Below are 12803 nucleotides of genomic sequence, written 5' to 3'. Positions count from 1 at the left end.
GAACGACTTTATCTTTCTAATCGTTTGTAAACTAATCATTTATTTATTTTTTTATTTTTTATTTTTTTTTTTTAATCGAATCGCTTTGCAATTATGTAATTATCTATGTAATTAGAAAGTGAATGAAGAAAAATAGTGAGAGAGAGAGATATGTTTGATATTATATTGTGTAATAATTACGGTACTACCTCCGTGTGAAGCGTCGAGTGTTGCGGGATCGAAGCGAATGTAGCGCGAAGACACGGATTCAAGTGTCTAATCAGGTTTGTGGGACTAGCTCGAATGACAAAAAAGGAAGATTTTGTAAGAGATAAAGAATGTATCGAAGAAGAGACGGACTCGACGATATGTCGGAGGTATTACTGTATTTAGCTTAGTACGTTGCATATTTTATCATACACACACTAACAAGATCCGCTGTTTCCTATGGAACTATTTACGTTAGGCCCGGTCTACGTAAGATCGCAAACGCAGATCGTCGTAGATCTCGCGAAATTGATCGCTCGCAAATTGTCGAGTAGCCAAAATTGTTTTGGACTTGCGATTTTTATGTAGACCAGGCTTCACAATGGTGTTAGCTATTTAATTCGTTTTGCAATATTTATTGTTGCCCCCACCCCTTGACTTTACTATGTGATATGTAGGGCTACTTATATTATTATCTCGTTAGCATTTGCGTTCTTGTTTAAATCAAGCGACTAAATCTCGCACGCAAATTTTCCCGACATGAGAAACAAAAGAGGCAATTTTAACGTAACAACAATACTTCGGCTAGATATCAGCACGATTGATTTATTATAATTTTATTTAACTATTATTATTATTATTATTATTGTCTGAACTAAAAACTGCTGCTTGTGCAATACAACAGTCTGATTGTATTTTTAATAACACATAAATGCCGTTGTTTTCAAACTTGCAGCAAAACATCTTTGGCTGTTCTAAATTTCTGTGATTTTTAATTAACGTGACAAATTGCTGAATAATAATAAAAATAAAATTGGTTGAAATTAAGTTAGACTGAATTTTTGAAAGAGGCCGGATTTAGATTAGACAAAAGCCTTCGGATATTAAAGTCGACATAAATTCTTATTGAAATTAAATGAGAAAGCATTAAACGCGTAAATGACAAGGTAACGGAGGCGACAAATGCGAATGGTGATCATGAGTAATCTACATAATGTATATACATGTGCTGTGTATGTACATTTACTTGTACGCGCATTCTTATAAAATAAAATAATATATACGCATGTGCGTGCAAGAGCGCATACGCGCGTGTGTTATTATAAATGTTATACGAGAGATTAAGCAAATTATTATTGTCGCGGTTGATCATTGTCGCAGCGGCGCATCCGCCGATCGGCGACGATCTGTAAAAAAAAAACTGTTTACGAGTGACTGGCGAATAAAATATTATACAACAAAAGAGGTCTACTTATTCCTGAAAGTTGAAACTGATGACTTACAAAAAATTAATGTATACAATTCATTATAACGAAATTTATTGTTACAAGATTAATTAAAAAACAAAAAAATATTCCGCGTCTAATCTTCTCTTAAAAAAAAAAAAAAAAAAAAAAAAAAAAAAAAAACGATATGTAAAGTTGATATTTTTGTTGCGATGCTGATTGATTTTAAAGTTTTTTTGTGATTTGCTTCGCGCGCGTAGCTTAAGCTGCGCCGTCAAATGTATATTTATATTATCCTCACTGTGACGTAAACTATTGCTGGCCTGTGATGTAAATATTTGACGAGTCTACTCTAGAGTGAAAAGAGTTCAATAAATATTTATATTCCCCATTCTACACATATATCGTAATGATTTATTGCTGCTGGTATAATTACAATAATCTGTATTTTTTTATGCGTACAATATAAATATTTGTAACATGGCAAAATCAATAATAATGGTACTTTGAAAAAGACTTTTTTGTCATCGATTCGCGGTATAATGTGTTTTTGTTTACAAAATGCGACTTATTATCGTCGTAGTACGAACGTAATTCGAACAATTGTCGGGCATTTACAATGAGGTGCTCTTTATTTCTCTAAAGTGATTAAAGGACAATTAAACGCGTATGAAATTCCTACTATAGATATTCTATACATTACATTATACAGTTTTTCTTTTGGCAAAGTATAAAAAGTCTTTTTATTTTATTGTTTTCTGTGAAGACGTTTTTTTTTTGTATCTATTTGGATTTATGATTGTTAATGTATTGTATTCGCCTGTGTATTTGGGCTGTTTTTTTTTTTCTCCAAATTTTGCGTTTCCAAATTTCGTGGTAAAATTCTCGTTATTTACGCTATTCGACTCCGCGTCAAATAATGTCGAAGATCTTCGAAAGGAAACGCATTGCCGTAGATTTGCATAAAAGTGCCGTATTCCGTGCATTGACATCCGATAAACCGTTTTATTCTTCTCCAGCATTTTCTACTCTCGAAAAAACTATGACAACATAGTTTTTCTTTTAGTAGTGAATAATATCTTCTCTCAACTTGACAATTGTCATAAGAGATCTCTGTATAATTGATTATTCCTTTCTCCTTTGTCCTACACCATCTCGATCCGACAAGGCCCCAACACTGTCTACACTTCTATCCGCCCGGAGATTCTTACCGTCTCCGCCTAACTCTTCCGTTCATTTTCTGGAACATCGTCAAATAATATACCATTCCTCAAGTATAATAGCTTTATTGCGCGATTGTGGCGCTGCAATTTTGATTGGAGTCGCGCTTGTGAGCCTGTTTGTAAAGTGTGTTTATGAGCGTGATCAGGTTTTCGATTCCTTCCAGGTAATTTAAATCCAGACCAGAATTGTCGTCCGCCGGGAAGACGTGTGTGAAGTCGATCATGTTCACTCTAACCCAGCTGCATTCTTCTTTGTTCGTTGGAACACCATGATTGTCTTGCGTTACATTACGTTTGACGTTGTTCGTTTGTGGAAGCGAAAATTGACTCGGACAAGATTGACACAGCCGATCCATCTTCAAATCCGGATTATAAGATCCGCTTTGATCGGATATCTGTTCGCCCATTATCGGCATAGGTTCAGTATTGAAACTTGTGCTCCTTTTGAGCGTTGGTCTATTTTTTTGCGCCTCTGTCCAGTCTCTGTTTATCCCTGCGCTGGATACAGGTACGGTTGGCGCGGACTGTTCAGACGTATTCGTGTTCAAAGAAGTACTTGTTGTCGAAAAGGAAACAGTTTCAATCTTGGAATTCGCAAGCTCACTGGAATCCTTACTATCCGCACAATAGTGTTCCCGCAATTTTTTGGCATCGTAGGCGACCAGTAACGAGCTGGAGTAGAAACGATACTTCCGCTGCATGCGAAAGAACAGCATAATTCTTCCCAAACATGACAGTAGTTCGAAGAGCAAATGTCGACAGGCTGGCCTCTCAGGTGTTATGTTCAAGAAAGTTTTCAGTGCTGCGTGAAGACAAGAAGAAATCTTTTAACGGCGGTTTCACCAAACAGGAAGCTTATAACGAAGTCTTATCTCTAAATTATGACAGTACGTGAGGTAACACAGTCGCAAAGATCCATTCTTTTATTACACCGTATTACCGACATTTTAATAGCGTGTTTGAGCTGAGGTGATTATTTTGTTATTGACTTTAGAACGCCGATGTGAACTGTCGCTCTTATCGAATAATCCATTTATTATTATATAACGTCAGAAAGTATATAAACAATATACAAACAAAAAAATTGATACGCGCGATATTGATTAAGATAGAACTATCGAGGACGACACTAATATAACAGCTTCTCTCGGCGTTCTAAAGTTAAAATGCATTCATTGATATTTCGCAAATTGAAAAGTACACTAATTTCGATTTCCGGCCGATCACCGGTAAGTTAAAAAGACTTAGCCTTAGCCGTGCTCGAATCGGAGGCGGACAACGTGATATCTCGGTTATTTAAGAGAAAACTCACTACTTCCTATATCCTGAAATAGATTTTTCATGAATCTTCAATTGGTTTGCTTTGCACCAAGTTACAGTTTCCTCTCTTTTATGTTATATAGAATCGACTTCGTTTATCTCCTAAAACTCTAAAGCAGATACCTTCTACGACGCCCTTGGCATCGAGTTTCTTGCCATAATCTCTGTCAAATTTTTTTAATCGTCCAGTGGAGTGACAATATACTTGAAAACCGGTTATACAAAAACCATAAGCACGCTTCGATTCAGCATACTTGAGTTCTTCCGTTGCTTTCTTCTCGGGCGTGGCTAGAGGATCCCACGTGCGACGGCCGATCTTGATATCCATCACACATGGCTCAGCCATGCCGTCCGTGATATTCCTAAGCTTGAGGAACTTTGTACCTGTCATCGAACAAACAAGAGAGAATTTTATGCGTTAGGGAAGAAACATTTTTATACCGCATTTTCACTTACGAAGACAATACTTACGTTTGTTAAAAACCCACAGTTCCGTCGTGCCATAATAACATGGAACGAGTTTTTTTAATTGCACTATTGTAGGGTTCCGGGAATTCTTCAGATTCTCGTAGAACGCTATTTCTCTTTCTCCGAGGATCACTTTAGTCGCCGGTTTCAGCACGTTTCCAGTCTTCCTGCACACCAGCATGCCTGTAATCATATAGACAATTACATTCTTATTTTTATGTGTAACAACGTTCAATTGTGGATATAACATTCGTCATTGTAAATATTCGCGACCGATTTGAAACATTTTAATATTTACACGCATGTCTTTCTTAATACTCTTTTTTTTTTATAAAATATTTGAAATTTTGCGTACATAAAAAAAACTCATTGGTTTACAAAGTATACTTACCAATAGTGTGTTTTACGCCATTAAAAGGATGACCGGCTATCTGACATTTCAAGGGGCTCAGTGGAGAAGGGAATATCAGATTTCCAGACGCTCCAGATGCCGTGCTGTTCCATTCCACGTGCGGTAGATTGTCGAGCTGATCCTCATTTGTATCTCGAGTCGTCATAATTAATAGCAGACGGGGTGCAGTGGTAATTATCTCTGCAATTAAACGATTCGCGCGCTTTTGTCAATTATTTCATTGAATGAAATCGAAACCGATGCAATTATACAAAAGACGCAAAGTGCATTTAAATATTACTCGCTATTGTTTCGTTGATAAAAATAATATGAGTGACAAACGTTTTAAATGTTTTTATGTATATTGCAGCACGGAAAATATTGAGAAACTGAATTGTGAAAAATTAAACACCGTCACTTCTCTCATCCGCGAATTCAATATTATTACTGCACCAAGTATCTAAACGCAAAGTAACCGTCTAACTTCGCCTCGTAAATTTATTTTCTCCTATCTTATCTCGCGCTATACAGGTTTGCTTGCTTATCCTAGTGTAAACCTTCGCAAGTGCGCAAGGTGTCGATAATTGTTGCAAAAATATAGATTAGTATGCGAGCGACAACACCGTGAGACTGGCCGTGATGATCAATTTCAAATATTCGTGGTCACGAGTTCTGTAAACTGTGTCACGGCTACACCACAAAGAAACACATTCGTTCTTTTTTTTTTTTTTTTTTTTTTACGACGCCGAGTTATCGCAACTATGTAGTTTTTTGTATATAGTTTTTACAGTGTCTCACTTTCCTTCTTCCTTTCGAAACGAAAAATCTCAAACCTTCGATCGCGGTCGATTTTTTTTTTTTTTTTTTTTTAATTTTCGCGCCCTTGCGTACCGGTGAACCGTAGCGAAGTTTACGTATCTCGCGAGACAATTCTGGAAACAAATCGAAATGTTGACAAACGAGATCGCGGCCGAGACAATCATTCATCCACAAGACAAGGAGATAAGCGCCGTGCGATAAAGCATTTTTGACATTTGTGAAGAGCGCAGACGATGTTTGCAAAAACGTCCTCCAGGGATGAATCATCTGACTTCTGCGAAGACAGTTCTTACAAAAGAAAACACCGAGCATTTCCTAACCTCTCCTTTGTGTTATCTTCTCTGTCTCTCTCATTCAAACATGACACTCTTTTCCTCTTTCTCTCTCTACCTATCTGTCACTCTTATCGCCCGCGTGTATACGTTACGCGTGGAAAATAACAAAAGGATCGATATATTACGCGTACTCGCACTTTCTCTCTCTCCCTCTCTCTCTCTCTTCTTTTTTTTATGTGTTCTTTCTAGTTATTATTCTGATCTTACGTACACGCTATTATAACCTATACGGTGATAACACGAGGCCCCGCGATAATCGCACATAGACAACGGAACGTTAACTTCTCTCGCGGAACAATGATACTAGTATATCGCCAAATCGACTGCGTTTTTCAATAATTGCGTGTGTTGGTTCCGTCACGATCGCATTCTGGCGTATACGCTTTTGTCAGGGTTGCCAGGACACGAACCATTTTGTACGGAGTACCAACCGAACGACCGAATTTTTCTGATTCAAGGATACGATACGACTTTGCCGCTGATGAACTGGCTCTTAGCCATATTATTGGTTGTATGATTGGTGTGTTTGGCAAATGTACAAATAAACGAGAATTAAAAACAGAGTAATTAACAAAGTAAAATGCCGTACGCTAATCAGCCGTCGGTTCATATCTCGGACTTAACCGAAGAAAATGTTAAATTTCAAGTCGAGGATACGAATTTGAGGTGAGTTTGGCGCAATTGGATCAGGTTAGATTTAAGTTCCAAGTCCTTTTTTGGACTTGTAATGTCTAAAAATTGATTACACACGTTTATTTCAGCGTTGCAAATAGCATGAGACGAGTTTTCATTGCCGAGACCCCTACTATGGCCATTGACTGGATACAGCTGGAAGCTAATTCTACAGTACTGAGTGATGAGTTCTTAGCACACAGAATTGGAATGATACCATTGATCAGTGACGATGTAATATTAATACGCTTGATGCGTTAATCTCTTTCTTATTCATACTTAATAGAATTTTTCTCCATTATGAGATAGTTTAAATATATATGTGTGAAGAGAAAAAATTTCTTTCTTGTTTAGGTGGTTGACAGGATACAATATACCAGAGATTGCTCGTGCATGGATTTTTGTCCGGAATGTAGTGTAGAATTTACATTGGATGTCAAATGTACAGAAGATACAACCAGACATGTGACAACAGCAGATCTTAAATCTAGCGATCCTAGAGTTTTACCTGTTACATCAAGACACAGAGAAGATGAAACAAATGAATATGGAGAATCCGATGGTTCTTATTTATTTTTTTTTGTGTGTGATATATATTACAGATAATTGATCTTGATTTAAAATAATATAAATTTTATTTGGAATATATTACAGAAATATTAATAGTAAAACTAAGAAAGGGCCAGGAGCTCAAACTCAGAGCATATGCGAAAAAAGGTTTTGGAAAGGAACATGCAAAATGGAATCCAACTGCAGGTGTAAGCTTTGAATATGATCCGGACAATGCTATGAGACATACTTTATATCCTAAGCCAGATGAATGGCCCAAATCAGAATACAGCGAACTGGAAGAAGATCAGTGTGAGCATAATTTTTATATGAACTTTTGTACCAAATGTTTTATATAAGTTTAATATTTTTGAAATATATTTTTTATTTTTTTTTTAGATGAAGCATCATTTGATTGGGAAGCCAAACCCAACAAATATTATTTCAACGTAGAAAGCAGCGGTGCCTTAAAGCCTGAAAATATCGTTATGATGGGAATTGCTGCGTTAAAAAACAAATTATCAAATTTACAGACACAATTGAGTCATGAAGTGCAAAGTGATGCATTAAGTATACATCATTAGAGCTTCAGTGATTTCTCCGCTAAATTTATAAAATTAACTTGGTCTGTATATTTTTATGAAGTAAGATTACCAAGTTTTGTTTTATCATCATTTCTTAGAAGTCACAAAAAATACATCAACAACGAAATCGTGTATTATCAACCAAATTGACTCGGATGAAGCGTTGGAGTGTGTGCTATGTTGCCAATGCTTTATTTGAGTCTTTGATGAACTAGTGTTTTTTTTTTTTTTTTTTCAATTATATTAGTCCTGCCATATACTTCCATTACTATCATATATTATTACGATGTATTTTATATACAACATGACACTGGTATTAATGTAAATGTATGCATTCAGTAATGATACACTCAATGTTTATTGTCTCGTACAAAAAACTGATTTTTATGAATATTATTATATAATATTTCGTCTTCAAATACAAAAGTTTTTTTTATTCAAAATAGCATTGAATTCCACATAAATATGTATATATTGTCTCTTACAATTAAATAAAAGTAATCATTGTTCTAGTTTGATTGACCTGCCAAACATTCAATGCTTCATATTCTTCAATGCACTTGTACACAGGATCAGGATTGAAACCCTTGCTCGTGCATCGTTCCAGAATGTCCGACACCTTGACCGTTTTCTTATCGCCGGCCAGTTCCCGTATCAAATGGAAGATCTTGTTAATCGGATTCTGTTGCGCAATGTTCGGACGTTGCTCGGAATAATTGATGGAATGCTTGGACATTTCTAGCAATCTGTTCGCTTCTGCTATGTCATCTTTGTCGACCACGTTCGACAATCGTAGCCGGGCTAATGCGGTTGACAATCGGAGAATAGCCAGCAGGTTTCGAGCAGAAGTGAATGTCTTGTCATAGCTGTTACGCGCTTCTTGTCGCATTGCCACATAAGAATCTGCAAATACAACAGTAAAACTTTAAGTAATCTTTTTATTAAACACGCGATACCTAATATATACGTTTTTTACACATACCAACAATGTATTCTGTCAGTTCCTCTGGTACAACAGGATCTTTCGTTTTACATAGGTTTAAATATTTCCTTATCAGTTTCATGTCTATTGCTTGAGTCTCCGTTGGAGGTTGCGAGCAATGTTGGTGCACATAAGTGATATGCTGCGCTAGTCTATGAAAAATTATCGTATTTATACTTATTACAAATACGTAAAGCAATAACATGCAAACAGATCAAAAAAGAAAACAATAAAATTAGCGTTACTACGTAAAAACACTACACTTTGCATACTTACTTAAGATCATTACTTCGATCTGCGCGATCCTGAATAAGCCACAATAGATCAAATCGTGACAATAACGCGGCGGGCAATTGAATATTTTGCTCGACCGATCTCTGTGGATTGTATCTGCCGTATGCCGGATTGGCGGCGGCTAGTATGGAAACTCTGGCGTTCAAGCGGGTCATTATGCCGGCTTTGGCAATAGATATAGTTTGTTGCTCCATCACCTCGTGTATCGCCGTTCTGTCCGCGTCTGCCATCTTATCAAACTCGTCGATGCAACAGACTCCTTGATCAGCTAATACCAGAGCTCCGCCCTCCAGTACCATTTGACCGGTGAAAGGATCCTTCATGATCGCAGCTGTCAGACCTACACCGGACGATCCTCTTCCTGTAGTGTACTGTGACCTCGAAGCCAATCGTGTGATATAAGACAATAACTGCGACTTCGCCACGCCAGGATCTCCCATTAAGCAGATGTTAATATTGCCTAATATAACAAGCAGAATAAATTTATTTCCTCCCATCATTGTTCTGGCATATGCATTTGCACAATACAAAAATTAATATTTAAAGTTTCTCAAATCATCTGAATTTATTTTAATATCTGTGATGTGTCTATCTCATCACCTCGAATTTTAATGTCGCCTTTTTTCTTGTCTGTTCCACCAACGAGCAGCAACAATAATGCCTTTTTCACATCCTCAAGACCGTAAATTTCAGGTGCTAAAGAACAGGCTAATTTATTGTAAAAATCATCCTGCGTCAGTGTACTCAGTTCTTCATCGGTCAATTCGGCGTTAACATCATCCGTCTCTACGTTATTGAGGCACATCACTTTCTGAAATCGAATAAAAATTTAGTTTCATATCAATAAAAAGTGAAAAAATGATCGGAAATCCATATGTTTGTACAAATATTTATTCTTACATGTGCTTCTAAGTAAGTTTCACTGGACAACGCAGCTGCAGATCTAGCGGTGAAGCCAGTTTTCAGAAAAGGTAAGAATATACCGGTAATAATCACATGATCGCCCGGTAGACAATGCGCTGTCGTCTCGCCTTTACAGAAAATCGTTAAAGATCGTGGTATATGGCCAACTGGAACTTGTTCGCTCTGTAAAACGCGCCTATTAATATTTGAAGGAAATCTGTGTACGTTTATAAATATTTGCGAACTTACATGTTCCTGCAATTTTATTTCTTGAAACTTGATAAATTTTGACCCTTTTGTTTGCAGATGCAATCTACCACTGGATTTATTTACACGACACGCGTCACTCGGACACGTTTGTACAGGCATAAAGCTTAAAGATTGCACCTATACAATATCAGTGTAATTTATGTTAGAAAAATTTCTTTTTAAATATAAGACTAGAATATTAAATGTTACAGCATTTTTAGATTAAATAAAGAAGAGGATATATATATTTCTTAAATATAAAGTAAAAATTTTGTTTTTTTTTTACCGGCTGGCTCACTTCCGAACCGCATTCGTCGCACGTGTACGTTGCCACAACTATCATCGGTTTCACTTCGGTAGCTCTCGTAACGATACCTCGGACTGTCACTAATTTTCCTATTTTATCTGCCTTAATATCTCTTACCGCACATGGTTTTACATCAGAGAAATCTCTAAAATATACTTCGCTAAAAGAAAAAACACAGTTTTGTAATAATGAAATATACTAATAATTTTTGTGAACACAAGTTGTAGCTGTTTGTTTAAATATATATTTAATTTTCTTACAAACGACGCATCAATTCCGGAGCATAATGTGTTCTGTTATCGTGAGCTTCACCCTGGTTTTTATTACGTGCCTGCATTAATAATCGATGTTCCATATAAATATCCAATGAATCTTTAGGTAAAACTGCTCTTTCTTTAAAATCAGGAAGCATGTCTTGAACCAACTAGTTAAAAAAGCATTAAAAGTTTATTTATAAAAATAAAAATATTAAAATATGTAAAGTAATTTAATACATATGCACATGTTATTTGCAAACAAATTTATACTCCTATGTGATAAACTTTATACTTCTATAAGCATTAGTGTTCCATCTATATAAATTTATTTACAATATTTACTTGTGTATTTATTAAACCACAATAGTAAGTAGTTATAAATATGTTTTTTTAATATACTTAAAGCAATATATACATACATTTAATACCAAATTAGTATATCTTCTTGTGTTGTAAGCAATAGCTGTTGCCAAATCTTCATCAAATGATTGTACATCATCCAAATCAATCTCAAAACTGATCTGATCTCTATGTGCTATTTTGGTCAGCTGTTGCCTATACTTGAAGATTTTATTTTCTCCTTCCTTGTCGTTTGTTGTCACGAATTCCAAGAAAAATGTCTTTAATTGGTCTGAAAAATTCAAGCCCGAAAATTAGTAAAATTCAAGCCAACTTTAGTGATTTATGTTTAACATTATTACACAAAATTACTCATTGTTAATTGAGTCAAGTAAATCAATTTTGCTTATAAACACAAATGTAGAAATTAAATTAAAACCGCAAGATATCATACCTTTATCCTTATTATAATCTCTCATTAGTTTATTCGCCATTTTTTTTGTTAGTTTAAATATATAATTTTATTTGTATCTTTCACTTTTTTGTACGTAGCCGAGCGTTTATGGTTAAGTGACGTTCCAATACAGTTCGCGTACTTCTTTTCCCGCGCAAAGCTGCGCAGAAAAAGAACAAGTAGAGCAGTTCTTCCAAAATGAAACTGCCCATGCGCGAGTTAGTCATGTAGCCAATAGCATCGCTGTCTTATCCTCTTATTCTTTTTATTATTCTCTCTCTTTCTATTTTATTACGTGTGTGTGTATGTATGGGTGCGTTCGTCTTGGCCACTTTTTCGCTAAGGCCTGGTTTATGCGGGCAATAACTGTTAACTTATGCCGGAACCGGTAGAGTTTAACTATAGGATTCCAATACTTCTGTTTATACGCATTCGGCAATTTCGTATGAACAGAAGCATTGAAATCCTATAGTTAAACTTTACCAGTTCCGGCATGAGTTAACAGTTATTGCCCGCATAAACCAGGCCTTACACCTCACCGTTTTCGTCGTTCGTCTTGGCACTTTGTAGCGCTACGGTGAAACTATGACGTCATAATTTCTTAGCGAAAACATCACTCAGTCACGCTATCACGCGCTATCTCGAAATAAGTAGGTCTCCTATAGCGTAAGCACTATTAGCCAAGACAAACAAAAGTTTTAAAATGTAGAAAAACTTAACTTTATTTTAGAAAAAGACAGAAAGGAGATAAAACTCGAGTTGAAGAGTACATCAATAAGAAAAAACAAAATAAGTAAGGAAAGCAAAATGGAATGCATCACAATAAAAGATACAATTAGTGGAGATACATATTATATAAAATTATCATCAGAAGAAAAACAACGTTTTATAATAGGTCAATTTATTTTATTAACTATGTTTTCTATATGTTCTCTCTTTTATTTCTAAATATCTCTGTAGTGAAAATTGTATTATATTGAATACATGAAGTACTATAGTACTTATTATATTTTCTTATAAGAAAATAAAAGTAAAAGTGAAAACTAATAAATGAGAATATAAAATGTCTTTGTGTTTAAAATAAAATAAAAATATTTATTATATTTTCAGACAGCAAATTCGCAAAGCAAAAAATGCAAGAAATTAGAGAGTTTGCACTTGCAAAGCAAGTGGAAAACGATATAAATTTAAATTGGAAAAAAAACTCTGAAAATCTCGTATCAATTATCAAAGATGATAATTCAT

General features: G+C 35.5%; 3 protein-coding genes across 7 annotated transcripts; 1 reads left to right on the top strand and 2 right to left on the bottom strand.

Annotated features, from left to right (window-relative positions):
- Window positions 1-1806: 1806 nt before the first annotated feature.
- LOC109861092 (inositol polyphosphate multikinase-like) lies at window positions 1807-6268 on the bottom strand. 4 transcript variants are annotated; one of them, XM_020440606.1, is made up of 5 exons: window positions 6180-6268; window positions 4815-5015; window positions 4427-4606; window positions 4079-4339; window positions 1807-3437 (listed from the first exon to the last, which is right to left on the bottom strand). In XM_020440606.1, exons 2-5 carry the CDS (start codon window positions 4978-4980, stop codon window positions 2698-2700), a joined length of 1347 nt encoding a protein of 448 aa, XP_020296195.1. In that variant the 5' UTR covers window positions 4981-5015; window positions 6180-6268; the 3' UTR covers window positions 1807-2697. The 4 variants fall into 4 exon arrangements, with proteins under 4 accessions (XP_020296195.1, XP_020296197.1, XP_020296194.1 ...); XM_020440608.1 differs by lacking the exon at window positions 6180-6268 and adding an exon at window positions 5706-6167; XM_020440605.1 differs by lacking the exon at window positions 6180-6268 and adding an exon at window positions 5116-5668.
- Window positions 6269-6527: 259 nt separating this feature from the next.
- On the top strand, window positions 6528-8135 carry LOC109861094 (DNA-directed RNA polymerase II subunit RPB3). The gene is made up of 5 exons (XM_020440609.1): window positions 6528-6634; window positions 6730-6874; window positions 6995-7202; window positions 7295-7501; window positions 7589-8135. Exons 1-5 carry the CDS (start codon window positions 6549-6551, stop codon window positions 7771-7773), a joined length of 831 nt encoding a protein of 276 aa, XP_020296198.1. The 5' UTR covers window positions 6528-6548; the 3' UTR covers window positions 7774-8135.
- Window positions 7991-12425, bottom strand: LOC109861091 (DNA replication licensing factor Mcm7). Of its 2 annotated transcripts, XM_020440604.1 has the most exons (11): window positions 12098-12425; window positions 11559-11904; window positions 11185-11396; window positions 10769-10932; window positions 10488-10668; window positions 10202-10339; window positions 9950-10135; window positions 9650-9860; window positions 9032-9509; window positions 8756-8907; window positions 7991-8676 (listed from the first exon to the last, which is right to left on the bottom strand). In XM_020440604.1, the coding sequence occupies exons 2-11, from the start codon at window positions 11596-11598 to the stop codon at window positions 8261-8263; spliced, it is 2178 nt and encodes a 725-aa protein (XP_020296193.1). In that variant the 5' UTR covers window positions 11599-11904; window positions 12098-12425; the 3' UTR covers window positions 7991-8260. The 2 variants fall into 2 exon arrangements, with proteins under 2 accessions (XP_020296193.1, XP_020296192.1); XM_020440603.1 differs by lacking the exon at window positions 12098-12425 and having other exon boundaries at window positions 11559-11924.
- Between the last annotated feature and the right edge of the window lie 378 nt (window positions 12426-12803).

Source organism: Pseudomyrmex gracilis, unplaced genomic scaffold (genome assembly GCF_002006095.1).
Source record: "Pseudomyrmex gracilis isolate BER0280 unplaced genomic scaffold, ASM200609v1 scaffold_567, whole genome shotgun sequence".
Taxonomy (NCBI): domain Eukaryota; kingdom Metazoa; phylum Arthropoda; class Insecta; order Hymenoptera; family Formicidae; genus Pseudomyrmex; species Pseudomyrmex gracilis.
This window is presented reverse-complemented; position numbering and strand designations above follow the sequence as displayed.